The sequence below is a fragment of the Podarcis filfolensis genome, assembly GCF_964270895.1.
Source record: "Podarcis filfolensis genome assembly, chromosome: 1".
Lineage (NCBI taxonomy): Eukaryota > Metazoa > Chordata > Lepidosauria > Squamata > Lacertidae > Podarcis > Podarcis filfolensis.
This window is the reverse complement of record NC_139604.1, coordinates 105,613,992-105,641,734: the sequence shown is the minus strand read 5'-3', so window position 1 is coordinate 105,641,734 and position 27,743 is coordinate 105,613,992. Positions and strand designations below refer to the sequence as shown.

Below are 27,743 nucleotides of genomic sequence, written 5' to 3'. Positions count from 1 at the left end.
TTACAAACACTTCATGTGTATGCAGTCTGCACTGCATTGAGAAGGCTATATAGCTAATGCTCAGATCTGACGAATTTAAAGAGCACAAAAAAGGCTCCAACCTGTGTGTTTCAAACCCAACATTCATCCCCTGATTTGCCTTGGCCTCTGAATAATTTTCACAGAGGCAGCTGCATTAGTCTGTTCAGCTAAAACACTATCATTGCACCTTAAAGGCTAATCAATTTTATTATGTTATCAGCTTTCATGGATTAGAGCCCAGTTCATCGGATGGAAAGAATGCACAGCGCTAGAAACAAATTTTCTGAGTTCCTTCGCTCCCTTGCCTACAGAGATTTCTTCTGCTGCTGCTTATTCCACGCCGCTTTTGCAGGGCTGACTTATCGGCCCTTCCTTCATTAGGAGCGCCCCAGAGACGTCCAACACAGACTGTGTGCGGCAAACACAAAGGATCCTACCAGCGGGGCTGGAGAATGAGAGTTTCGAAAAGACTACAATACCCAGGGTGCATTGCAACGCGTTTCTGTACGCGGGGAATCGGTGTCCCGATACTTTCGCCGGTGGCTGTTGAGCAGCAGCAGCAGCAGCAACAACAACTACAACAACGACAGGCTTCCGTCCTCAGCGCTGCCGCCGTCGAGTTTTCAGGTGGTGTCTGACAGTTAATTTCACCGGCTGAGGCGGCGGGAGATGCAAGTCGATTTGGCTGCCACGATGTGGATTGGTGCCTTATCCGGTTGCGGGAGGCGGAGCGAGGAAGAGAAGCGGGTCTGTTGCGACCACGCCTGGGATGCAAGGAGGGAGGAGACAGAGTCTGGCCAGTGGTTTACCTGGGGCAGCCCAACAGCTTTCTACTTTGTCTTTATAAAGTCTGGAGCACCTGCTTTTCTCTCCAGCTTTGGTCACCCCAAAGTCTTTCCTCTTATCAGCTGCAGTCGCTTCATAAGGGGTCTTAATTGTATTTTTAAAAGTGCATTGGCTTTATTCAATTCCTTCTAGGCACTCCTTTATTCTATTTCTCAAACCCTGGTTGGCACAACAGCAGTCCCATGAGGTGGGATAGACTGAGAGTGGGTGACTGGCCCAAGATCTCCTGAGTGAGTGTCAAAACTGAGGATAGTTTTGAACTTGTGCTTCAGCCAGTATTTTAACCATGACTCTATACCTGCTCTGCAAATACTGGCCTAAGCAATGGGAGTTGGCATTGCAGTAACCAAGAAGCAAAGGAAGCGGTGGCTAGCTGGTGCTTCCTTTTTCCTTTTTTAACTTTATGCATCCTCTCAAAGCCAACACCACACTAGCTTCTTTCTGTGTGTAACTAGTCTGAATGGACTGTACAGTTTTTGGGTGCTTCCAAATAAGTGTTTATTGTGAAATCAGTTCTCTTTTTTTATTTATTTTTGCAGCATCCATGTAATGTTATTCGCATGAAAATACCAGAGCATAATTTTTTCCTAGATTTACCCTTTCTGTGGAAAATCCAGTAGGTTAAAAATGTTGCTAATGCCCCATTTACAATATTAAGCCCCCATCTAGAACATTTGTAATAAGCACAATGTTTGTGTATACTTATTACCATTCGTGTGCCGGCTAAATTATGGCACTCTGCATTAGTGTCCAGCAGTTATGCTTAATTTCACCCATATTAAGTTGACACAATCCTGCGTGTATATGTGTGTTGTTTTTAATTTGTGAAACCATATGTTTGAATTCACCAAAAATCAGTTATTTGTCATAATTTAGCTTTGGCATTGATGGCTTTGGATTTTGTGTATATGTGCATGTTCATATGGTTTGGACAGAACATAAAGAAGTGTTGAATCAACTTAGAAACAAATGGAGCTATTCTGCAATTGCTGAACTTTTCTAAAATGAGAACTGAATTTTGTTGACAAATGCTGCAAACTGGGACTAAGCACCATTTGACTCTATGAGGCTTACTTATGAGTAGGCAAATATAGGATTGTGCTGTAAAGCAACAGGAATGACCATGGAAACAAACTAGGGAAATGTTAAGGAATTTATGAGGCGTCTGGCTAAATATATCTATTAAGCTTTTGGTTGTTTTCACTCTGTTTTCTTATAGGGGATTCAAAGAAAGCGGCAGTACATACCAGTCTCCTGAGGTTTTCATCCTTCCACTTTTGTGATGATCAAATGCTTGGCTGAAGAAGTGCAAACCAGCTTGCGGTCTGGAGTGGCCATCAACTCACTAGGCCAGTGTGTTGAGGAGCTTGTCCTTAACAGCATAGATGCTAAAGCAACATGTGTGGCTGTCCGATTGGATATGGAAACTTTTAAAGTCCAGGTGGTGGATAATGGCAGTGGGATGGGAAGAGATGACCTCAACAAAGTGGGAAATAGGTATTTTACCAGTAAATGCTACTCAGTGGAAGACCTAGAAAATCTAAAGTTTTATGGCTTCCGTGGAGAAGCTTTGGCAAGCATAGCAAACATGGCCAGTATATTGGAAATATCATCCAAGACAAATAAGGTAGCAAAAACCTTCCTAAAACTTTTTCACAATGGAAAAGGACTGGAAGTCTCTGAAACAGAATTGAATAGACCAAGTGCTGGAACAACAGTGACTGCATACAATTTATTCCACCAATTACCTGTGAGAAGAAAGTGCATGGATTCCAGATTGGAATTTGAGAGAGTGAGGCATAAAGTAGAGGCTCTTTCACTTATTCATCCCTCCATCTCATTTTCTTTAAGGAATGATGCTTCCTGTTCAATGGTGCTTCAGTTACCAAAGACTAAAGATACACGATCTCGGTTTTCTCAGATTTATGATCTAGGTAGATCCCAGAAATTACGAGAAATAAATTATAAATCTGCAGTATTCGAGATAAGTGGTTTTATCAGTTCTGAAGGGCATTACAATAAGAATATTCAGTTTCTATATGTGAATAATAGATTGGTATTAAAAACAAGATTGCATAAACTTATTGACTTTTTATTAAGAAAACAAAGCATTATATGTAAGATAAAAAGTGGGTCTTCGACTTCAAGTCCTGCTCGTCAGCGCTCTGGCCCAGAGCTCTATGGAGTCTTTATTATCAATGTGAAATGTCCATATGATGCGTATGATGTGTGTTTGGAACCTGCAAAAACTCTAATAGAGTTTCACAACTGGAATGCTCTCCTAGATTGCATTGAGGAAGGAGTAAAATATTTTTTAAAGCGAGAACATTTATTTATTGAGCTATGTGGTGAAGACGTTAAGGAATTTAATGAAAACAATGACTTTTGTTTAGTTAAAACTGTAGATTTACACCCATCTCTCCTTGAGGAGAAGGACTTGCAGGAGAGTTTCAAGAGAGCTTCTGATAATATTGTGGATTCTTATGAAATGTTTAATCTGCAGTCAAAGTCTGTCAAAAGGAAATTAATTCATGAAAATAAGACGTCAGACCACACAGCACCAACTAACAATTTGGAGGGAATAGATGCTGGCTCAGATTTGACTAGCACTGGACCTGTTCATGATCTGAGGAGCAGTAATGTGAAGAATCTTCTGCCTGACAAAAATGGCACAATTCCCAGCTTGCCAAAGTTGGGTAACCTACACCAAGAATCAAACATTTCTGATAATCTCCCTGTTGAGCCAATTAATTCCAAGTGTCCCGAAGAAATCGGCGAACAGGACAGGACAGGTGCTTTAGAAATAGACAAGCATGCTTCTACTTCACTTTGTACTGAGAAACATGATAACTGTGCAAATAGGCAACAAGACAGAGCCCTTCAGGAAAGTAACCCCAGCACTGTCACTCTGAGACATATTGAAGCTATGGAAGATGTTAATGAGTTTGAAGGTGAATCTCTTCTTGGACATGGATTGATAGGAAAATATAAGCCAGTGACAGGTAGGGAACCGTCTGCAGGATCAAATGTCAATGGAGAAGTGGTAATGGGAAGGAAAAAAATTAAGTTGTGTTCCACAGGCCTTATAACACATCTGATGCAAAATCTGCCACCTCACAAAACAACAGAAATTAACAGTTCATTAGACAGACAGACACAACTGGGTCCAATAAGTGCCAAGGATATATTTGGAAAAAAGCTAGAGTTTTCAGAGAAAACTCCAAGTGCTGAAGAAAACTGGAGGACCAGTGCTGCCATTGGAAACAAATGTATGAGGAAGAAGAACATGTCAGGTCAAAAGAATGAGGTAGTTTCTTTTCCTCCACATGGTAGTGTTGACTTTGTAACATCACATGGCAAAGAATTTATTTATAAGGCACCTTCAGATCCTGTTCATCATCTAGACAGTGCAACTCGGACTAGGGAAATGATTGATCCTTCAGTTAGGCCTGGATCCTGTGGCTTTACAAAACTAAGCTTGCATCCAAAGCTGGGGTCATTAGATAGATTCAGAAGACATTATGGGAACGTAAAGAGTACGCCAACAACTGATGCGGAAAAGAGTGAGGTTAAAAGGCCAGCCTGTGGCAGGTATCCCACTAATGAGAATACAAATTTTCAGAACTCTAGTACTTGTGAAATTCCAACTAAGGAACATTTTGTGTCTAATAACAGTGGTCATGATTGCCTTTTTTCTTTAGAAAGATCTCAGCACTCCATAAAAGAAAGTCTATTACATGGAGAAGCTGTTCATATAAGGGAGAGTCCTCTGACACTGACAGAATACTCTCAGATAAAAAATAAACCTCTTTCTGACACTAACTTCACAGGAACACTTGCCTCTAAAGTATCTAGAATGAAGGACTGCCTTATAGAAACTTTAACTACAGAACCTCTAGGGTATACTTCAGAACAATCCCAAGCACATTCAAGCCAAAAAGATGAAGTCAGACATGACCACCTATCCCAAAATAATCTTTTGCAGAGTGCTTGCCAAATACCTCAAATTTCCCCAAGAAAAATAGGAGCGGAGAGTTTTTCTTTTGCTTCAGCCTCTGATGAGCAGGATGATCCTGTAGGAATCTCTAGCACAAGACCTGGGAACGCGGAAGATACTGTCAGCCATTGTTTCATTGACACTGCTGGGGAATATGCAGGTTCCCCAAACAGAAGTTTAGCTTTGTCCAACAAAAAGGCTGATTCTGAAGGCTCCTGTGAAAATGCAGGCATTGTGGATGGATTTATAAAGCAAGCTGGGAAAGCCTCTGAACTGCAAAATGTGAACTTGACTGGCAATACGGAGGATGCTGCAGATGACTCAAGTGCAGCTGAGGAGGAAGAGCCACAGTTGCATCATTCTGAATGGTTTCAGCAGTTTGATGCTTCGTTGGGTAGGATGGTATACATCAACAAACTGAGTGGACTGAGCACCTATACTGCTCCCAGCGAGGAACCTCAGGCTATATGTACTAAAGATATAAGCACAGTGGCTGTAAACGTTGTCATGGAGAGTGGTAAGTTCACAGTGTTTTTTCAGGTTTGCTTATCGTCAGGGATTATTTAGTTGTGATTCCTGCATTGCAGGAGGTTGGACGAGATGACCCCCTTCAGTTCTGTGATTCTATAAGCACAAAACCATGTAACCACCTGTAGCAGGATAGGCAGTAGGGGGAGAGGGAGGAAGAAAGTCCAGGTGTTTGAAAAAAATATTTATTTCAGTCTCAACACCTTTTGGAACAGTCCTTCAAGGGAGAGGGAATACATTCTCTGAACAAGAATTGTCACCAGTGTTTTTATGCACTTGATGAGAACTGTTCAAAACATGCCTCTGAAACATGTTGGGCCTGGAATGAATTTTCCTTCAAGCACTTGGGAGTTTCTTCCTCCCCCGCACTCCCTGCTGAAAACCACTGTTCTTTTATTTCTGAACAGTTTATATGCAGGTCTCCTTGCTGATGTGTCTTTCGTAATTCATAAAATGTTGACTAAATCTTATTTCTCCATCATTACAGTGTTGCACTGATGTGATTCTTTAATGTTTTGTATTATGCTAATCACCTATTGATCCTTTTATAATAAATACAGCAAGTCGACATTTTTGTAGACTAGCACTTGTAAGCACATCTATAGAAGTAATTCTTTTGTTGGGTATTTAGGGTTTCAGTGCAGATGCCACCCATTTAGAAGTGAGCTTATTGTGCCCTTCCTTCCAAGACCTCGGCAAGAGAGGAGTTTAGCAAGCCAAGATTTCAGAGGTAGGCCAGGACATAGAGTACTATGTTAAATAATAACAAACCAAAGAATTCTGCCAGCTGTCCCAACAGGAACTTGGAGTGATTCAAGGTCTGTTAACAATGGGACTTGTATGAATCACTTGACGTGTGGAATTGGAAATAACTTTTTTAAGGGTCAAAGTCAATTAAAATGTGGATAGCATGCAGTGCCTACTTCTATGTAAACAACAGTGATTTGAAGAGGAAAATTAATCCCTTTCTTCTGATTGTCCTAGTTCTTGTCTGGAAATGACACCATATTTAATTTTTGAGATCTTTATGAATCAAGGAAAGGTGAATCATTGTTCTGGTATGTGTTTTCTCTAGTAGGAATGAGCAACTTACTTCAAGCCCTCTTTAACATTTCAAGGCAGGGCAGATTGTTGTACTAAAACACACACTGGAGGAAGATCCTGACCTTTTAAAAATCTCACCTAAAGGTGACAGAGCTACTTAAGCAGCGGTTTGGAGATACAAACTTTGCTTTGTACCCTTCTATATAAATAGTGCAGTGAAGTGGTTTTCTAATCTTGTGCAGATGTGATAAAATAAAATCTCAAATGTCATAATGGGCAGTGTGCTTTTTTACTTGGATATTATCTTAACTTGTAGATGAAAAAAATATGAACCAACCCCCATAGTTTCAATACTTTGCATATATTCTCTTCTAGATACGCAAGGAGAATCTCTCCAGTCCTTGTTTTCTGAATGGGACAATCCTGTGTTTGCTCACTTTCCAGAGGTGGGTGGAATTGCGTCACCATTAATTATTGGGATTTGCTTCTGTTTTATGTTGACTTGTGATTTTTGGACTGAGATAATAATTGTTATATAGATTTATGGAACTGTCCAAAAACTTACACTCACGCCTCTTATGCTTATTGAGTCTACAAGTCCTTCATGCAATTTGGAAATTGGTGGTATTTTTGTTCAAACTTTTCCAAAAGCTTATCCTGTTTCATTTGGAAGCCAAATTGCTTTTATAGGCCCTGCTTAGATTACCAAAACAACAATCTTGACTTGAGGATAAAGCACTGTGCCCTAGTTATAAGCTAAATGGTTTATAGCACAGTTTTCAGTTATCTCTGGCAATGTAAATAGTGCGATGTGATTATTCTTGTAGGACTAACTGGATTCTGTAATGTGATAGGGAAGCTATAGTATTATCCATTGCACTTACTGCTCATTTAAATTAAGTTTCTTTACTCATGAGGGATATGGCTATCTTTAGAATAAAGGTATTTATTTGAAACTGAGTCCAACTGAGCTTCAATGAAACTTCTTTCAAGTAAATATATAGAAGGAGTTGGTCAGTGATGGAAAGTATACACTATGCCCATTAGGTTATATTCATATTTTAACTTGGCAGTAGTCAAGTCAAAGTAGCAAACCTTCTGCTGTTGCCTTTTAAAAAATAACATCAGCTTCAAGCTTCAGTCCAGTAAGGGATAGCTTCCATCGTTATCGTTATCATCTCAAACTGATGTAGACATTAAGCATCTGTGTAAGGTGACAACAATAGTGGGTGATAGTTTTACTAGCTCATTGCATCCACTCCAAATACAACAAAATGCAGATACTAGAGTAGGTGACCACATCGCTTCTCAAATATCAGTGGGACCAATTTAAATGTTTTGGGTAAGATTGCTGCAAAAAACCACTTATCTTGATCAGAAGGACTGCACACTGTTGATGTTACAACTTCATTTAGCGTCCCACAGAGGTTTGCAAGATGGTGTGGGAAACACCCATGTCAATACTATTTAAATGGGACTTTGAGTTCTGTTATGAAGAGCATTGTTTAAAAACAATTGTTCATATGATTTTGAGTTCTGATATTTGTTGTTCCAGCGGTCATCCTAATAAGTTAATTTTGATTATATGTTTTATAGGTTGCTCTTAATGTGAGCAGTGGGCAAGCTGATAATCTTGCTGTGAAAATCCATAACATCCTGTACCCATATAGGTTCACCAAGAAGATGATTGATTCAGTGCAGGTAAATATGCTAACAATTTGCACAAAACATTTCTTTTGAGTTGGAAAGATACAGACAGTGCAGTAGTTAATAGCTGTTGTTAGCAAAGAATGTTTTATTGGTGTATGTCAACAAATTGTTGAACTAGTGAAATATTTTTGTTGAATTAAAAAGGGACCCCTGACCATTAGGTCCAGTCATGGCCGACTCTGGGATTGCGGCGCTCATCTTGCTTTATTGGCCGAGGGAGCCGGCGTACAGCTTCCGGGTCATGTGGCCAGCATGACTAAGCCACTTCTGGTGAACCAGAGCAGCGCATGGAAACACCGTTTACCTTCCTGCCAGAGCAGTACCTATTTATCTACTTGCACTTTGATGTGCTTTCGAATTGCTAGGTTGGCAGGAGCTGGGACCGAGCAACAGGGGCTCATCCCATCGCGGGGATTCGAACCGCCGACCTTCTGATCGGCAAGTCCTAGGCTCTGTGGTTTAACCCACAGCGCCACCCGCGTCCCATCTTTGTTGAATTATTATACAGTTATTATAGATTTATTTGCAAGTTTTAATGAATAGTCAACTGAATGTGTTACAGGTTCTTAATCAAGTGGACAATAAATTTATTGCTTGTTTAATAAATACTACGGCTGATGAGAATGAAGACACAGGTAAGAATGCTACTTCCTCTGAGTAATGGGGTTTTGCAGCTTTTGTAGAACTTGGCTTTACCCGGGACAATGACATAACTCTTTTCATATTGAGCCAGTAATGGCATTTCTAGGCTGGCATCTTGGGCCATGTTGCTATTGAGAAGACTTTAATCTCTACTCCTCAGTTGAAGAGCAGAAATTAAATGCTGTTCCCTTGGCTGCACGATCCTGTTCCGTGCTGGGAATGGGGCACACAGGCAGTGCAAGACTAAACTCCATCATCCAGCCTCTCAGTTGATGTCACCAATGTTGTCAGCTGATGGCCCAATGGGGGTGACCTGGGGAAGATGGTCTTGTGGGCCAAATTGGATCCCCCTTGTGGGGCAGGATTGGTCTGCATGCTGGAGGTTCCCAACCCCTGGTCAATAGGACAAATCTACAAAATATCTTAATGATATGATGTAGATTCAAATAATGATTGCTAATTCATAAATTAGTGTGTAGAATAGACTTTTATTGAATTCATCTGTAGAACATATCAAAAGAGAACCTATTTAACCTTGCATCGAGAGTAGACTATACAATATTAACACCTTAAAACCTCTTAAGATCGCTCTTTGACTGGGGAAGTAATGTGTAAAAATACTGCAATTTTCTTTTTTCTAGTGCTTGAAAGTAATATGACAGGTTTTCCATTAATGCCCAATCTCAACATTTTTTAGCTATTCTTTTACTTTCAGTATTCTTTGTTATCTCCAATCCTTTCCACACAATATTATTGCCACAGCTTGTATGTAAGAAGTTACTTCCTTGGTGGGGGGTTTTCCCCATACCAAGCCTTTGACATAATTTAGTTTTTCAAAAATGGGATTTAAAAGAATCTTTTAAACGATAACAGAAACTATTACGCATTTTATCTTCTTCCCCGATACTTTTTTGCTGCATGACATATAAGATAATATCTCCTCTTTCTTTTTTAAAAAAATTTCCAACATATGCTCAGAAAACTTGTATTTATTCTATTGGATGAGATGAGATCAAAAGAAAATTGTAGCCAAGTTTATATGCTGAATTTTTTATGATGCTTTTGATCTAGGTGGAAATCTCTTAGTGCTGGTGGACCAGCATGCAGCCCATGAGCGTATCCGCTTAGAGCAACTTATTACAGGTATAGTTACAGGTAGTTAAAAAAAAGAGCAGCTTTCTTTCTTTTCTGATGCAAATCTGTGTTAGATTTGTTGTGATGTATGTCAGTTAATTGTAGAGAATGAAAATACGGGATCAGTTTCATTGTGAGAACTAGCATCCCCAAGGTTGGCTTCTTTTGATTTTTCTTTACATCCCATATTTTTAGCTGATTGTGAATAATCTCCTCTGTCCAACAAGGGATGTGTATTTTTCAAGCCTCAGGAGATTCTGGCTGCAACTCAGTAAAACACAGCAGCAGTCCATTGTGCCTATAACAGTTCGTTGACCTCCTTGTCAACAAGAGTTATGAATTTTCTGCAGAGAAGAGTCCAAGAGAAACTTTTCTGGTTGTAGCCTGGCAGCGAAAATTGCTCAAGAATGTGAAAAGCCCTTGGGACTGCAAAAAGTGTTTGCTAAAGGATTTAAATGGAGTCACTATACTTGTAACAGCTTGCTTGGCTATTTTTTGGGTGGGTCATGCGTTAAAGGAAATTATAATTGTTACCTATTCGGATAGCCGTGGTTGATACTGGCTGGGAATCCTCATGTCTCATGAGCAAGCTTGTGGTTGAAAATAGAGAATATTCAGTTCTTAATATTATAGGTCCCGCGTCCACTGCTGAAGAAAATACTGTACTATGTTACTTCAAACTGCATGCATGTTGCATTCTAAAACATAGGGCTGTAGGATGAGGCAGTAAGGCACATTTCTTATATATAAGATAGATAACAGTGCATTTGTTGTTATCAGATTCCTATGAGAAGCAACCAGAAAAATTGGGCAAGAAGAAATTGCTGGCCTCCACTGTTTGCCCCCCATTGGAGATTGAGATTACAGAGGAGCAGAGGAGACTCTTATGGTTGGTATTAGCCAGACTGTGAATTGGCTGTGCTTTTTATTTCTCTTTTAAAATACACACAACTTTTTCTGGTTTAAGCCCATCCAAAGCAGCTTACAACAATAAAAACTACAAGTATAAAAAATCAATTATTTCTAAAACCAAGAATAACACAGATTCACAAGGATAAGACAGACCAGCACCTTAAATTAGGCCTGGACACACACTGGCAGCCAGTGTAGCTGGTATCGCACAGGTGATATTGAAGCTGAATGAGTATCTCCTTCTCTGAGTTGTTCCTCTTCTGTGGTAGACGAATTATGAAGTTCCAAGTTACATTGGTTGGAAGTGAAAAAGATTTGTTTGCTCAATCTCCAAGAGCAGTCTTGTTCAAGTATTTAAATCTCCCAGTTGGAGATCAATTGGGTATTAGATTAAACTTTATTAGGGTACAGGCCCCCCAACACTTCTGAAAAAGTGGCTTGTTTTGCCTTTAAAGCAGCAATTTAAGGAGAAAAGTTAGTGGGGATGATAACATAAATTCTTCAATGGAGAAAACTCTTATCTGACAGAAAGTTTGGTTTTAATATTTATTTTAACTGTGTAATGTATTCTGCTTTTATTCTGTTTTACATTTTTAATCTTTTGCAATGTCTTCAGCTATACAAATAAATAATATTCAAACTTTAAAGAAACCGTACTATATCCACTGACCTGGAAATAAGCAACTTACTTCTGAATAAACATTTATTTGGTTGTGGTGTAAGAGGGTATGTTTTGACCATAAATCATAATAAAATTTACAATCTAAAAAGATAGGTTCAAATACAAGTTCATTTGCTGTTAAATCTAATCATAAACTTTTTTTCCTGAACTGAACAATGAGTGGTGCTCTGTAATAGAAGCTCTGTTCCTCCATAGAATTATTTCTCACTTTTTTTTATGGTAAAGAAAGTATATCAGCAAATGATTGTGGTGATCCTTGATTATACTCTGTTTCTTTTTAAGAAAGTGCAGTAATTGTAGTTTGGGAGTTTGTGCACTGGGTGGAAAGGAATATCCAGTGCTGATCTTCCAGTTCAGAGTCTTGTGCTTACATTTTAATTTCTAGGTGCTGCCAAAAAAGTCTGGAGGACTTCGGCCTTGAATTATCCTTTCCAGAGAATAATCGCTCTCAGATTCTTATTGGGAAAGTGCCACTGTGTTTTGTGGAGAAAGAGGCCAATGAATTGCGCCGTGGCAGGCAGACAGTGACGAAGAGCATTGTGCAGGTGATATGTGGATGTGAATAATTTACTATGTCTGCTCTATAATAACGATCGGCAGCAAGTTGCTTGGAAGTCCTGTCTGCATTACAATTACTCTTGTTCCCTGCCCTTCATAACTAGGAGTCTGTAAGAAGTCCTGAAAACAGAAAGATACCATGAAGTGTGGGAGAACTCTTATGTGGCACCCTGCACCAGTAACAGACAGCATGGTGGGACTGACCTGACAGTGGAGCCACTGCTGCTTGCCAGCTGGAGAGGTTGGTGTGGTGCAAATGCACCGGTTGGTGTGGCAGATTGGCTCCGCACTGCACCAACCTTTGTGCCACCTTGCCCCTCTCCCTCACCTTCTGGGCAAACAGCTGTGTGGCGATCACACAGGGTCCCCGGGCGTTTGACAGTCTATTTACCCTGTGCCACCACTGTAATTGCTTTCTTCACTGCCACCAACCCGGTTCTCTCACGCAGAGTCCAGTCAGTTGTTAACATTAACAAATAATCAAGTTTATTTATAGGCATGAACAAGCTTATGGTTTCAGTTAATTTTTCTTGTCAGTTTCTTAATCTTATTTCCTTAACTGTCCTATTCATTCCTAACAACTTCAAACTGATTATCCCAACTAACTATCTGACTCCACCTAACAATTCCTCTCACTCTCTCACCACACAACTCGACCAACCCACAGACTATTCCTCCCTCTTCCTTCTCCAACTCCCAACTCTCAACTCACTTTTCAACCACTCTAACTCTAACTCTAACTCCTCCTATCAGTTTCTACTGGCCAATCACTTCACACTCATTTAACCCTTTCCTTATGACCCACCTAGGAGGCAAACGCCACAAGCTGAAACTCAGCTGTGGGGGGCCAGGTGAGCAGCACTACCATGCCACCCACTACAGCCTCATTTTTTTTTTCATGTGTCGTCATTGTTTATTTGTATGCTGTTTTTTCATCATAGATCATGCTCAAAGCAGCTTACAACTTCAAAAAGTTTACATAATTCACGAGCATTTACAAGACAGAACAACATGTAAATAGTTATATAAACAATAGGCTAATGAAAACATCTCTTATTAATAAATATACAATAAGATGAAACAATCCAGTGATAATATTTTTTTTTTTTAGAGTAATCATATAAAAAACGTTTATTGCTTGGTCAAAGGGCACCAAATTTTATACACAAAAAGAAAGACTTTTTCCTAACCTCACCCACCTCATTGATTGGAAGAAATAAATGCAAGAAACAACAAAAATTAAAAATGATGGGTGAAAAGGCATGTTGGATAGGAAATATCGCCCTGTCTCTTACCCACCTAGCACCTTTTAATATGCCACCCAGCATCTTGTAATGATCTCTCTCTTATTTATTTATTTTTTATTAAAGATTTTCTTGTTTTACAGAAGTATGTGTAATGTCTCTCGTATTTTTTCCATGTAACATTTTTACAAATCAGTTTCATTTGCTGAGACATTTGGGGAATACAGCCTCATATTTGTCACTTTTTAATTTAAGAAACAGGCTAGAGATCAGTTTAGAGCTTGTATTACTTTTCGGAAACCAGATGTCCTCATTTACCACGTATGATTTCTGATTCATTTCAACCTCAGGATTGCTTCGTGGGTTACAGGTTGTCAATGCAGTTTTATAAAGCTCTTTCCAATGCTAAAAAAAGAGGGATGGAGCACTTCATACAATTGTATTGGAAGTCTTACGTTGTTAACAGAGATAGGTTTGCTTTCCTCAACTTGGCCTATTGAGACTTGTGAGTGGGTACTCTTTCCGACAAAGAAGCGAATTAACAGCTGCCTTTCCTCCAAGATGGTTCGTGTGTGTGTTGGCACACATACCATCTTGCTTACTGTGTAAGAAGGGCACATTCAGTTTTTGACATTCTGTAATAACCAGAGTTTTTACAAAATGCACTGAATGACAGCCAAGGCCGCACTTTTAAGGGAAATAATGTAATTAATATAGTTGGGGAATTACATTCACATTTAATGACTGTAGGTAACTGTGAGAGGGTGCCTCAGAAGCTGGGTATGTGTTGTCTGGTTATAGGTTATGTTTCTCCTGTATGCATCCACTTTGGACATCTGTATTTGAAAACAGTTTCCACATGTGGATTATGTTGCACATTAGGCATAGACTCTGAGGATCTGGAATGGTGAGGAGAATAAAAATATTGGAAGACGTATGAGGAAAATTCTATTCAGAGATGCTACCAGATTAAAGCATGATCTTTCAGTATTGTTTCCACTGTATCAGTTAAGTTTTTCCTGAGCTTTGGCGGTGTTACATACAGGTCTTGATCAGGCAGACTGGAACAGCTTGCTAATAATTCTTACCTAAAGTGGATAGGTTATTTACTCTGCAGATGTATTAGCTGCTTCATACAGATAGCAGCCTAATCCTAATCTATTTAACATCCAAATATATAGAAATGATACTTAAACCTACAGAGCATTTTATACCTAGAATTTGCTTGGCCTATTTTCCATTGTAATTGGCAAGATGGGTTTGGGGAAACTGCAGTCATACTCATGCATGAAAATCCATTAAGACTGATAGTCAACCAAGTTTTAATCAGAGTGGACCCATTGAAATTAATGAACATGACTAAGTTAGGTCCATTAATTCCAGTGGGTGTACTCCAAGTAAACTTAGTTGACTTCTACCAATTAATTTATTTTGAAACATTTCTGTATCATCTTTCAATTCATAATTTCCAGGGCAGTTTATAATAACTAATTAAAACACAATAAATTTAACATTATATCTTCAAGTTTACTACATAATGGGCTTCTTAGTTCCATCCACATACTTTCCTCTGAGACATCTGGTGTGCTGAAATGGGCATGTATAGATCCTTTGTATTCTGATTTTTTTTTGTTTTTGTTTTTTTGTTACCATGGTTTTGATAATCCCTTTTTGAAGGACAGAGATTTTGTTTGTGAGGGTGAGAAAAGAACATAACCTCATTTGTCTGATCTGTATCTTTTGTATTTTTTTAGGAGTTCATTCGAGAGGAAATTGAGGTATGGTGTGTGTGGGTATGTGTGGTTTATAAAGAAGAGCTGTATGAATTAGACATGACTCGCACATTACCCTCCTAAAGTCGGAAAGCATATTGAATTTCCATCTGCATGTTTTGGAATCCTGAGGTTGGGGCAGACTCCTTCCCACCGGTGGCCAGAACAGGAGGATAAGAAAAGCCAGCCCTCCCTCTATGCTTGGGGAGGAGTTGGAAGAAAGAGAGCAGCCGCATCATGTTGTCCTTGGACCTGTGACATCTAACTGTTTCAAAGCAAATGTACATTCTTCACTCTTGCCATTGGTAGACGGCAATTCACCCCCTTCTTTGAGATTCTAAAACAACACAGCCCAGAAATAGTGAAGCTCCCAGAATAAACACAGTAACAAAACAGTGTCTAGAAGGTAGCAGATACATCAGTAAATAAATAACCATGTATGTTTAAACCACAAATGGCCTTTCACTGGAGAATCTGTGGTACAAGCTTTTGTTACATGGAAAAGGAGGGGGGGGGAAATATACAGTGCTCCACATAAATTGTTCTTTTATTGTGTAGGGTTCTAAAATAACCAGGGGAGAATTCATATTCCCTTGTTAAAGGAACTAACAGTCTGTAACAGCCTAAGGGCTGTTCACAACTTACCCTTGAATGAGATTTTTTACTAGGAGAAGGAAAACAGTTAGTAACCATCCCCAGGATTATGAAGGGGACTGGGAGCAAAATCCTTAAAGGGAGCTCTCTGCTGAGCACTCCCCCCTCCTTGCTGAGGAAGGAGTCTAATGCTTGGATGCAACAGTGAATTGTTTCAAATTTAGAGCTTGTCCACACCTCCACTTGTGCCATGTCTGAGCAGTTTTCCCCTTGCGCTGCTCCTTTCCCGGGGAAAGACTGTTCTTTAGTACTAAATTGGAGCCAGTGTGAATCCAGGGGGAAAGCTGAATTGCTGTTTGCTCTGATTGAGTGCTAAAGAGGGGTTTCACCTAGTGAAAGCAGCAGGGCAACAGGAAGCGTGGATATGCCTAGTTGACTGCTGGTGCAGAGCATGGCATGAGAAAGGCAAGGTTATATGGACCACCTGGGACCTCACTATCTCTAGTTGCTGTGACTTTTCATTCTTAGTTGTCTTTAGAAACAATTGTTGTTTTTCAGCTTCTGCAATCCACAGGAGGGGCACGAGGGACACTCCCTCTAACAGTTCTGAAGGTGCTGGCTTCCCAGGCTTGCCATGGTAAGGAAAGCATTGTTTATCTTGGGCCACCTTTCTTCTACAGAAACCTTCCTCACACTTTCAGAGAGGACAGGTGTAGCTTTCATTAAAAGCAGAACAGCAGGGATCTATGATGTTTCATACTGAAACTGTGCTTCCGTATATCAGTTTACTGTGAACTCAGTGCTGCTCATGCATGCAAGTTTTGTGCTGCATCTAAAAAGCATCATCCTTATCAAAATGCCATCCCATGTTGTTTTCCCATTTAATCCAGATTTACCATTTTCATGGAGGATCCGAAGCAAACTCCCCATGAACAGTTACAGATAGGTAGCCGTGTTGGTCTGCCATAGTCAAAACAAAAAATTTTTTTTCCTTCCAGTAGCACCTTAAAGACCAACTAAGTTAGTTCTTGGTATGAGCTTTCGTGTGCATGCACACTTCTTCAGATACACATGAACAGTAATGGGGGAGTGGGGAATGAAATGGCATTTTGATGAGGAGGATGTTGTGTGGATGATGTCATGTGTATTCTGTGAAAAACTTGCATACACAAGCAGAAATGTGGAGAGAAATCTGCCTTTGATTTTCACAACTATTGTTTCTTCCTCACCCTCACGGGCAAAAAACGGGTTTTACTACAGGTATGAGTTGCAAATTGTGTGCTGTTGGTTGCCGTAGTGAAACAGATATTAACATAGTTATAGAGCTTTTTTGGGGGGGGAGGTCCCTCTCCTTTTATGCAACTTCATGGCTAGGAAAGAGCTGCCCTTCTTGTAGAGTTACTCCATCCAGCCTCTTCTTTTTTCAGGTGCTATTAAGTTCAATCACAGCTTGACTTTGGAGGAGAGCTGCCATCTTATGGAAGCTTTGTCATGTTGTCAGTTACCTTTTCAATGTGCTCATGGGAGACCTTCGATGCTGCCTCTTGCTGATGTAGATCACTTGCAGCAGGAAAGTCAGGTATTACATTCAGCAGACAAAATACACAGGATGTAGTGACTGAGTGTGCCTATCCTAACAGAAATTTCATACTAACTATCAAGTTTGCCTGGGTAGAACACACTACTTCAGTTTTCTTCTTCTGTATGTGTATATATTACATGCAACCTTTTAGGGTAGAACCTTCCCGATGTGGTTTACTTCAAATTTGGATAGAGAGATTTAATAATGTGCAAAAACTATCCAGCATCTCATCTGAGAATTAGTTCAGTTGAAGTCCTATGTGAACTACTACTATAAAGGCCTTTTCAAAATAAGATTTAGCTTTTTGAATAATACCTGTAAAGGAACACATGAGGAATCAGAACTGAACATCCATGTCCATGTGGATTTCTGAACAGGACCAGGCAAGAATCTAATACATTTCTTGCAGATCTTTTCCAGTGCAATCCTATACAATGTCTACTCAGATGTAAGTCATATTGAGTTCAGTGGGGCTTACTCTCAGGCAAGTAGAAACAAGCACTGTTCATGATAATTGTATAACAAGTTTTAATTAATTTTGCAGAAAAACAAAAAGTAAACTCGGAGGGTACTCTCCATTTAAATATCAATTTGTACAGGATTTTATAAGCAATATTATTGGATTATTTTCTTTGAGTTAAGGTATGTGTGACCAAGTCATTAATGTTCTTTTTTCCGCTTCAGCCTAAACCTAATCTGGCTAAACTAAAGAAAATGGTGAAGTGCTGGCAACTCTTTGGGAAAGAGAAGGACTGTTGTACCTGAAAGCGCTGACCAGATCTTAAAATTTCATTGAATGCTGATGCCTCTCAACAGGTAGTGCTTGAGGCAAACGCCAATAGATGTTCCTGTTATGGAACACAAATTACTGTGGGACTGGGATCAACTCTGAAAGCGCAAGAAAAGAAGGAACTTCAGCATCCTGAATTCATTCAGCAAGGACCAGGATTGTCTAATACTTAAAAAAATATGAGGCAGAATATTCACATCTGTGCTCCTGAAAAATGTGGAGTGACTTGCATTGCACTAGCACTGTATAATTAAATGCTTTTGAAAGGTTGTTTTGTAAAATAATAATAGTAAAATAATAATAGAATCACACTCTTGTCTCATTGCTTTATGGTCATACCATTATGGTCCTACACAGATTCAACATTTGATCAGAACTGTTGCTTCAACCAAATTGTTATACTGCTTACCTTAGTATTTTTGTCATTTGGTATTTCAAGTCACTTTTAAATGCTGATTTGCATTATCCAACTGATGCAGAGTTTCAAACTGAATTACCACCAATATAAAATGCTTCTTATTCTTTGAACCACCCTGAGATCTCTGGGTATAGGGCGGTATTCAATAAATAATAATAATTCACTAAATAATTAAAGCATTCAGATGCTATTTTGTAGAATTGGTTACTTTAACTTGCCCTGAATGCAAGTATCATCAGCATTTAATTGAAACAAGAATGAGAGCAGGCTACTTCCCATCAGAAACTATCTGAATAGCTAAACTTTATTTCTATGTCCTATTTCAAGAAGCAAAGTAGAAGAATCAAGGAGCTGGACCTGTTACAGGAGAATTTGTGATGACAGACTGAAGGTGGCTTAGCAGCTGCAAGCAAATTCCCTATCAATGTTTAGGCCACCACTGAACTATGGCCTCTATGCTATCCTAAAACTTTCTCAGCCAAGATTTATACTATGTCTTTCAATAAAGCTGACAGAACCCAGGACTGGAGCAGTGATTTTTCTGACAGAGAAAGCAAAGATCAAATAAAGTATGTTTTGAAGACAGTAAGTCCATTTCCTGCAGTGTGACATTTTTTTTTTTTTGCCGCTGCTTCTTCAGGCGAAAGTACACATCTACTCCGTGATATAAATGGTGTCCACAGCTCAAAGTTCACGATCTGCCGGGTGATAGAGTTCACTCATTAGACGATAGATGTAGGAAGGAGCGTTGCCTCCAATATTTGAAATGAAGAGTGTGATAAGTTCTGGAGGAACGTAGTCAAAGACCGGACAATAAATGTTGACCTTAGACAGAATATCTCCTGAAAGAAAAATATGCAATTTAAGTGAAAAATGAACAACAGAAGTGAACAAGAAAAAAATTGGCCTTGCACTTAGTGTATGGCACATAAGAATCAGTGAAAAAACTGAGACAATGCAGCAAAAAGATGTGAGATAAAAACCTATCTTGCCTCATGTGCTCTATTATTCAAAGCCTGAGTACACAACAGTGTAATCATAAGCGTGCTTATTCAAAAGAAAACTGCACTGAGAATCCCTCAGAACCGCAGCGTTTAAAGACACAGTTGGGGACCATTGCCCGTGCTTGCTTAGCCAAAATTATCTTAATTGTATATCACTGCTTATATCACACCATATTTTGCCTTCGGTGCCCAATATGAGTTGGAGGAAGGCATGTACAAAATATATTAGCTGAAGAAACAGTTACAGAACAGTTATTGCTTAAAGTAGATCAGGATGTAAGCATAGTGAATATCTCCCTAGTACTAACAGTGCAACCTTTTGCATGTTTACTCAGAAGTATGTCCCATGAAGTTCAATGAGACTTGCTTTTTGGTCAGTGAATTTAAGATTGAAGCTTAATAACTCAGGCTGCAATCCTATGCACACTTACTTGGGAGTAAGCCCCATTGAACACAATGGGATTTCTTTCTAAGAAAACATGTATAGATTGGGCTTTCAAAGGTCCAGAGTCACTAAAAGTAGTTTACAAAGTAGCCTCCTCTCAAAAGAATTTTTAAAAATTCTACCTTCTGTGAAAGGCAACACTTCCTGTGGAGAGACGAATTTATGGAATGAGTCATCTTCATTAAGGAACTGGAAAAGAGAACAGCAAGGGCACCATCACTATCATCCTATGCAAGAGATGCAGCATGGGTACTTTTCTTGTACATTTTAAAACTTATCATTTCTTACTATTATTAAGCCTCTGAATTCTGTATCCAATATCATTTTCAGCGCTTGTATGTTCACATAGCCCTGGTCTGTTCCATATGCCTTGTTAGATTTCAGAAGAGATACGATCCAAATAGTACCCAGCGGGGCAGGACAGGATTTGAGTGCACTGACACATTTACTTTATGGTCTTCTCTAAAAGACACACGGGCATTTTGCAACTTGCTTGCGCTAGCAAAGGTCCATATTAATGTATGCATTTGGATTCATCCATGTGCAGCAGCATTGGCTCTCTCTGAGCATTTGTGTTGCTCTTGACTGTAGAGATACTATTCAGAGGTTACTACACCTACCTGTGGTGTGAGCTTGAACATGGGTGCGCAGACAATAAGAGGGGTGGAGTGGTGCTTGGCTGCCAGTGCCAAGGTATGAGTGCCACTGACAGCTATCAGGGCACCATTGGCCAAGATAGTCTTTGTTCCAATTATTACCTGCAATACAGAAATATTAAGAAACCAGAGTATCGTAATGAACTACAATGTGGTGGAAGTTATTTATCTTAGATCATGACACAGCATGATGAGAAGCCTTCCTAACGTATGATAGAACCAGTAACTTGAGTGGGGAGCAAATTTTGAGTATAATTCATCATAGCACTAAGGAGATCATTCTGGCAGCACAAGCATTTCTGTTTTCCCAATGAAGTGATCTCTCCTTCCCCTGCACATTGTTCTGGGGGTGACTCTCAGCCCTCCAGAGCGTATTGGGGGAAGCACGGGGGGGGGGGGAGCCCATTGCACTAGCAGGGATTCTTGCACTGGCTTCCACTAGCAAAACTGTAGTTGAGTCTGGCCCTCTTGCTTGTCAAAAAGGTTGATCTTGACCCATCTGACCCAACACAATTTCTCTCTTATGGGACTCCCCAGATAACATGTAGTCAGCCAAGAGCTTTTTTTGATGCCCCCCCCCAGCTCCAGTTTTTCAGAACAGGAATTTTGACTGCTATTGGACTCTGTCTCTGATGCCATGATGCTGAAAGATTTTTGTGGGGCCCCCAGCCCGCCCTCCATTTCTTCTATTTAAAACTTAAAAAAAAAAAATTAAAGTCTAGTTATTTCAATGACTACTTCCATAGGTATTGCACTGTGATGCTGTTATGCCAAAAGTTTTGGGGGTGTTGTTTTCTGTGGCCCACCAAATTTTGTCTTTTGTCTTTTTTCAAAAAGCCATATCCATTGTTTACACTTTGTCCCCTGGCTGGTTTACAATAGTTCAATGCAGCCCTTGGCCTAAAAGGGTTTCACCACTCTGAATCTACAAGCTTCCCAGTATGGTCCACATAGCAGCAGAAACAAACCAAACAATCACAACCTGCCTACCTTGTTGACACGAGACATGACAGCAAAGATGGCGGCATCACTCATGACGGTCGTTTCTATGTTCTCCTTAGACAAACGGACAGCCATTTCATGACCCTGAAAAGGAAAAAGGGGAAAGTGACAATGTGCATTGGAAAGGCCAGGCAAGTAATGCCTGTAAGCTAGAGTTTCTGAAGCTTTATGAGCACACAGTTCATCTCAAGCCAGGTCACACCAATAGTCCCACTAATCCAAGTATTATTTCTGTCAACAGTAACGAGACAGATTCCTTGACAATATCCATCACCTCTTAACCCCAGAATCGGTCAGTCAGAAGTCTGAAGATGGAGATACACACCTATGATTTAATTTTTCTACTATCTATCCCTCAAGTATTCACCTAATGTTTTAAAAACAAACAGTAATGCTCATCATTCACCACAAAGACTTGTGGCAATTAAATCACTATGTTATTTATTTATAACAATTATTGACAGAACCTTTTAGACTGTTCTTCATTACAAAAGAACCATAGGACAGTTTCCAAAATACTATAGAACTATGTATTAAACAAAGAAACAACAAATAGATTTATCAGTAAACACAAAGCTGAATAGCCTATATGTCAGTCACCAAACACCTAGGAGAACAGATATGTTTAAAGCTGGCACTATTATCCTGCCACTTCCAGCAGAAGAATTCCAGACAGGGAATTCCATCACAGAGAAAGTCTGAGCCCGTATTAGAGCTTTGCCTGCAACAGCAGACTTTGGAACAACAAGAAGTGTTGGTTGATACAGCATGGGAATAATATCAATGGTGTGTTGACTATGCATTATATGAAGAAATGCTTTCTTGTATCTCAAAACTGCCAGGAATCAGAATTTATTATGAAATGGGTGCTGTTCAGGCATGCAAGGTTTTCACACTGTCCATAAAAGCCATTATCATCAGAAAAACTACCATCCTCCTACTGGGAAAGGTAAGAAGTTTCCCTTAACCTACTGCCTGTTCACAAAGCGTATACATTCCCATAAATGGAAAAAAAATATTTCATTTATGATTAAAATATACAGTTTCTATTTTTGTTAAAATTGTTAAATAAATAAAACAAAACAAAAATACAATTAGAAGTGTTCCATAGTCAACAGTGAGCAGGGGACAAGGATAGCCCAGATAACAGGCCTCACCTGACAAAAGGGTGCACATTCAGCCACAATTACATGGAATTTCCTCTTGCGTGCTGCCTCCTTCAGGAAGGCCTCAACTGTGCGTGAATAGCCAATGGTCATGATCACCTCATTAGAGTGGATATGCTCCAGGGCCTGCATGGCAATGTTGTCAGTGGTGCCCTCTGCAAATAAAAGAAAAGAAAAAAGAAATCCAGCCATAAGAGAAAAGACAGGCCCAACACCTCCTCCACTGCAAATTAGCTAGGAAATGAGGCACTAATCCAAACAGGGTGGAATCTCATTACTTCCTACCATACCTGAATCGTATACTGCCAAGGGCTTATGGCATTAAAAAAGAAAAAAAGGACACATTACTGATATGGTTTGCAATTACAATTGGATGAAAGGGCATTATGTGCATTATATAAACTTTTAACAGTCCCTACAGATTACAGACACAAACTGTTTAGCTTTCATTCCATGCAAGAAGTAGCTTCCTGTGGTTACGTCTGTATCTTGAACCTAGGTGGGCTATATTTGTACCACTTACTATATCATGAGTACTAAAATCTTCTTACACTACTCCAGCTGAAAATGATGGAAAAAGCTCTACCTGTTTCTTCTCATTTCTGATCTTCCTAATAGGAAGGCAGCATTATGCAGCAGTTAAGGGTGGAACACTTCAGAAATACTCATTATTGGAACTTTCTCATTTTACTAGCAATCATGTAGTTCCCACAGTTATTCCTGTTATTATACTGCTCTCTCTTACCTAGTTCAATCAACAGTTCACTAATAATTTCAATGATATTGGCCCTGAGTGGAGGATAGTAGATATTGAAACTCTCAGTGTCGTCACTACTTTCCGAGGTCAGAAGTTTGTGTAGTGATTCCTGCTGGTCACTCTCCTCACTGTATCCTCGAAGCCTGCAAAACAAAAGGGACTTTTTCAAAACAGAAAAACAATCCTGCTGGAAGACTAAGTTACATGCTGGACCAGGCATTGTGGCTTCCCATCAAAGAAGGAATTAAGAACATCTGATTATATTTATGTCAGTCCTTCTAAAAACCAAATATCCTGGGTCAATATTGCTTACACAGCTCAAGTGTGTTTGGCCAGAAAAGAAAAAGAATAGCATGTGCAATTGTGGTTTAACTCAAGGTAATTACTTTGCCAGGGAATGGTACATACAGTAGCAACACATTATTAATTATAATTTCTTACCCATCCTTCATCCTAAGGGCTGAGGGCGGGTTACAATTAAAACACAATATTAAAAACAGATTAAAACACCACTCCTGTGTAAGCGAGGGAGGACCCCAGGAACAGCTGAAGACTCCTAAGCTTGGATGCCTCTTTGCAGGACCAAAGCCCTGAGGCCTGGACTCAGCCACTCTCACCAACACCTGTCACTCTACCCCCAGCTGAAATACATCATCTAGCTGGGCTGGTGAAATAAAAACAGGGCTGCTGTGGGGGATCTAAGTATTTGTTCCTGGCATTAAGCAATTGGGACAGATTAGGGATTCTGCTGGTTTACTGCCTGCCTCACTGCCCACGGTCTCCCAACCTGAGCTGACAGAGCGGGTCTCAGAATGATGTTGAGGGCTCCTGGACGGCTGGTTTTGGGGGCTTTCAACAGCCATGGTAAAGTGCTCTGGGGTGGCTCAGGGCTTCATCACTACCATGATGACCTTGGGGCTGTCTCAACATATCATCAGCCCAACACATGTGGCAGGTCACACTCTGGACCTTCAACTGGGCAGGAAGAGGGTGGTCTGAAAGTGGGGAATTTTGATATCAGTCCCCTGTCATAGACATGGAATGCTTTCCTCAGGGAGGCTCACCTAGTGCCTTTGTTACATATCTTTAGGTGCCAGGCAAAAACATTCCTCCTCTCTCAGACGTTTACTAATTAAACAGACTTTGGCCTTTTAAACGGGGGGGGGGGGGTATTGTTTTGTTACTGTGTTATGTATTTTTCTATTTTTAGCTTGTAAACCACCCTGTGTTCCTCGGGTGAAGGGTAGTATAGAAATTTAATAAATAAAATAAAACAGCTTATAATCACATGAATAATTTAGGTCCTAAAAATAGCGGAATAAAGGTTCAACACTCCAAAATCAACTGTTTCAAAACCCTTTCTACAAATGAGTTCCAATGGTTATATATAAATTTTAAACAGAAAGTTCCAGGTGTGGTAAGGTCAGGTGGTTTCTACATTAGAGAAATTAGATTGGCTAGGTTCTCATCAAACAAAAGCAACCATTACCTGCCATACTCCTCTCGAATTATCTTCAGCACTCGTCTCACCATATTGCCTACAGTGGTCTCAGATGGCTGGGCCGCAGTCATTTTCTTACCCTCCTGACGAATTATGCTTATCAGCTCTCCTGAAATGTAAGGAACTTTCAAAGTTAATTACATAGTACAGGGTGTCTACTCCTCACAGTAGACACTCAAATGATACTTCAAACTACTCACTCTGCCTGCATCCGGTTGGCAGGAACCTGGGGGGGGGGCTGTGTGATACATTGAATTACTTTCCACCACCCCCCTTTTTTGGTGATTAAAACAAGCCTACCCAGATCAGGATGATACATCCAGTAAAAAGTGCCTACATTACACAGATCAACAGAGGCAAGGACAGGATAACCACTTGCAGGCGGGGTGTGGGGGTGTTTGGCTTATGTACCTTTTAAGGGCCCCAGACATCCTTTTTATTGGGCATTCGATATTATTTGTGTTCATGATTGTATTGGGGTGGTTATAGGCAATCCCACTCTCAATACTGTTTACTTCTGCAAATGTTTTGGGGCAAACATACTGCTTCATTTCAATTCAGGGCATCTCCCATAGCTTTTAACTGAAATATTGTAACTTATATCACAGAGGCTCTGGAGTTATTGTTTTGTCTTTTGCCAGCGCAAGAGTGACCCTCTAGACAGCAATAATGTGATGACATTGAGGATGCATTGCAGAAATACTAATAAAATGTAATAATGCATGGGAGGTCCAATAGAAAACCACCACTAATGCACCATTATCACATGGAAGACGGGTTGCACACCAATCTAGGGACCCCCTAAGAATTGTGTATAAGAAGGGGGCCACTAGGGGCGCATTGGAAGATGGCCGACAATAACATCTATCCAACCCACACGAGGTAATTAAGAGGCTGTAATGGGAGTATGCAGCCTCCCTGCCCCCCCAAGGGAATGGGGGGGCTGCCCTTGCCTGCTGTGCCCATAAATCACCCCCAGATTCGAGGGGGTGAGGGCACTAGGCAGAACGCCCTTGTGTGGACTTCGGCTCTCCTAGACGCTGTCTCTGATCGCACCACTAGCTGCAGCAACTTGAAAATAAACAATTAGGAAGAAGCAAATGCACATATTTCAAGTGAAGAATGGGGAGTAAAGACTGCTAATTGAAGGGACCTCTGTGAAAGAAGACGGGTCGGATAAACAGGAATATATCATGAGAAGACACATCAAGGCTCGGTATGTCGGCAGCAGGACTGGATGGGGGAGGGGGAAAAACTTTTCTTTCTTTCTTCTTTGTGATTAACCAATAATCCCCCCCCCCCCACAAGTCAGAAATGCCGATTAAATGACCTAAGCTGGATGATCTAAGACTGTGTGAAAATAAATTCTAACCAAAAGCATGTTTTAAGGAGATCGAGGAAAGTACAAGAGCTTTGGGATGACGCAGTAAAAAACAGCGTCACCATTTTGGCAAGTTCTGTCGAAAGATTTATGTCTGGGAGGAGGAATGGATCTGTTTTTATACTGTGGGCGAACCTCCTCAGAGACTAAAGAAGGCGACAGATTTGCGAAGATTAATGATGGAAAGAGTGCTTTTATCTATGGAAGTGATGATATATGGAAACCATCTTGATATGGCTATTGGAGGAACGGAAAAATTCACACAGGATTACAACTTGTTTTTACCTGCTTAAGGAGATTATCAGAAGAGGTCGCAAGGAGAAAGGAAAAATATACCAAAATAGCAAGATGAGATGTGGGAAACAGCAAGATAGGATTGGATAGAATTATGAACATTATTTGGACAGATTTGTGGACATTAATGCAGCAGCAAGAAGATGATTGGATCCCCCTTCGGAACTTGAAATATGGGTACCCCCAACAAAAAATTAAAAATTTGGCTTTGTAATTTGGAATTTATGTGATGTGATTTGATTTGATTTGATTGGTCGGTTAATAAAAATTATTTGTAAAAAAAGAAAAAAAAGAATTGTGTATAAGAAAATGTTGGCAGCTACATAGGGGTGGGGGGAAAAGAAGCACCTTCCATAATCAGCTCTCCAATACGACCCTTTAAAATACAAGTGGCCCTCCAGGTGTTCCAGCTCCCATCAGCCCCAACCATCACGACCAATTGTCAGGGACGATGGGATCTGGAGGGGCAACAACATCTACAGGGCCATAGGTCACCAATCTCTGCTTAAAAGGTGCAGGAGTCATAAACTTCCATTGCACCTGTGACCGCTCGAGGTGGAAAGGCAAAATATGTGTGGTGAGCTAGGCAAGTCCTGCCATCGTTGCAGCTACTTGTGGAGAAAGGAGCCAACCGAAGTAAAATCGCGGTTTTGTTTCTCGGTTTAGGGAAGAAACGGGTGGAGGGCACGACTGGGAAGAAAGGGTTTAAGCCCGGCGACAGGAGCCCGTGCATGCGGCGAGGGCTCCTTCGCCGCCTCCGCCGCTCCAGCTCCTCTCTCACCCGCATTGTCCCAGCGCCCGTTCGCCACGATCCTCCGCAGCAGGCCCACCGTCTGCCGGGCAACATCCTCCGAGCGAGGCCTCTTCCCGCCCCGCTTTAGCAGCGCCACAAAGTCCTCGATCTGCCCGGAGAGATCGGATTCCCTTTTCGCAGCCGCGGCCGACATCCCGGCAATTCGAAGCGAAGGTTGATGGAAAGGGTTGGCGGGGCGTGGGAACTAATCCGGCCGGGGGAACGAAAAGCAAAAGGAGTTTGTAGCCAGCCGGACCGACGCACACGCGC

At 40.5% G+C, this 27,743-nt stretch overlaps 2 protein-coding genes across 12 annotated transcripts; one reads left to right on the top strand and one right to left on the bottom strand.

The window, feature by feature from the left end:
• The first annotated feature begins 512 nt into the window (after nucleotides 1-512).
• MLH3 (mutL homolog 3) lies at nucleotides 513-18,367 on the top strand. Of its 11 annotated transcripts, none has more exons than XM_083610300.1 (13): nucleotides 514-648; nucleotides 2,087-5,381; nucleotides 6,024-6,122; nucleotides 6,812-6,882; nucleotides 8,033-8,137; nucleotides 8,709-8,781; nucleotides 9,860-9,931; nucleotides 10,703-10,811; nucleotides 11,902-12,061; nucleotides 15,073-15,096; nucleotides 16,243-16,321; nucleotides 17,112-17,263; nucleotides 17,951-18,367. In XM_083610300.1, the coding sequence occupies exons 2-13, from the start codon at nucleotides 2,150-2,152 to the stop codon at nucleotides 18,029-18,031; spliced, it is 4,257 nt and encodes a 1,418-aa protein (XP_083466426.1). In that variant the 5' UTR covers nucleotides 514-648; nucleotides 2,087-2,149; the 3' UTR covers nucleotides 18,032-18,367. The 11 variants fall into 11 exon arrangements, 6 of the variants coding, with proteins under 6 accessions (XP_083466426.1, XP_083466428.1, XP_083466427.1 ...); XM_083610299.1 differs by having other exon boundaries at nucleotides 562-768; XM_083610304.1 differs by lacking the exon at nucleotides 6,024-6,122 and adding an exon at nucleotides 1,000-1,097 and having other exon boundaries at nucleotides 564-934.
• EIF2B2 (eukaryotic translation initiation factor 2B subunit beta) lies at nucleotides 17,771-27,743 on the bottom strand. Its single transcript, XM_083618934.1, has 8 exons — nucleotides 27,462-27,743; nucleotides 24,994-25,114; nucleotides 23,493-23,647; nucleotides 22,739-22,902; nucleotides 21,570-21,665; nucleotides 20,544-20,681; nucleotides 20,046-20,112; nucleotides 17,771-19,316 (listed from the first exon to the last, which is right to left on the bottom strand). Exons 1-8 carry the CDS (start codon nucleotides 27,625-27,627, stop codon nucleotides 19,159-19,161), a joined length of 1,065 nt encoding a protein of 354 aa, XP_083475060.1. The 5' UTR covers nucleotides 27,628-27,743; the 3' UTR covers nucleotides 17,771-19,158.

Excerpts from the sequence above, each read along its gene's own strand:
- MLH3 (XM_083610300.1), top strand. The coding sequence starts at position 2,150 with ATGATCAAATGCTTGGCTGAAGAAGTGCAAACCAGCTTGCGGTCTGGA. Across the intron at positions 12,062-15,072 it reads TGACGAAGAGCATTGTGCAG|GAGTTCATTCGAGAGGAAAT; the intron begins GTGATATGTGGA and ends GTATTTTTTTAG. Across the intron at positions 17,264-17,950 it reads ACTTGCAGCAGGAAAGTCAG|CCTAAACCTAATCTGGCTAA; the intron begins GTATTACATTCA and ends TTTCCGCTTCAG.
- EIF2B2 (XM_083618934.1), bottom strand. The coding sequence starts at position 27,627 with ATGTCGGCCGCGGCTGCGAAAAGGGAATCCGATCTCTCCGGGCAGATC. Across the intron at positions 22,903-23,492 it reads TGAACTGTTGATTGAACTAG|AGGGCACCACTGACAACATT; the intron begins GTAAGAGAGAGC and ends TTTTATTTGCAG. Across the intron at positions 21,666-22,738 it reads AATGTGCACCCTTTTGTCAG|GGTCATGAAATGGCTGTCCG; the intron begins GTGAGGCCTGTT and ends TTTCCTTTTCAG.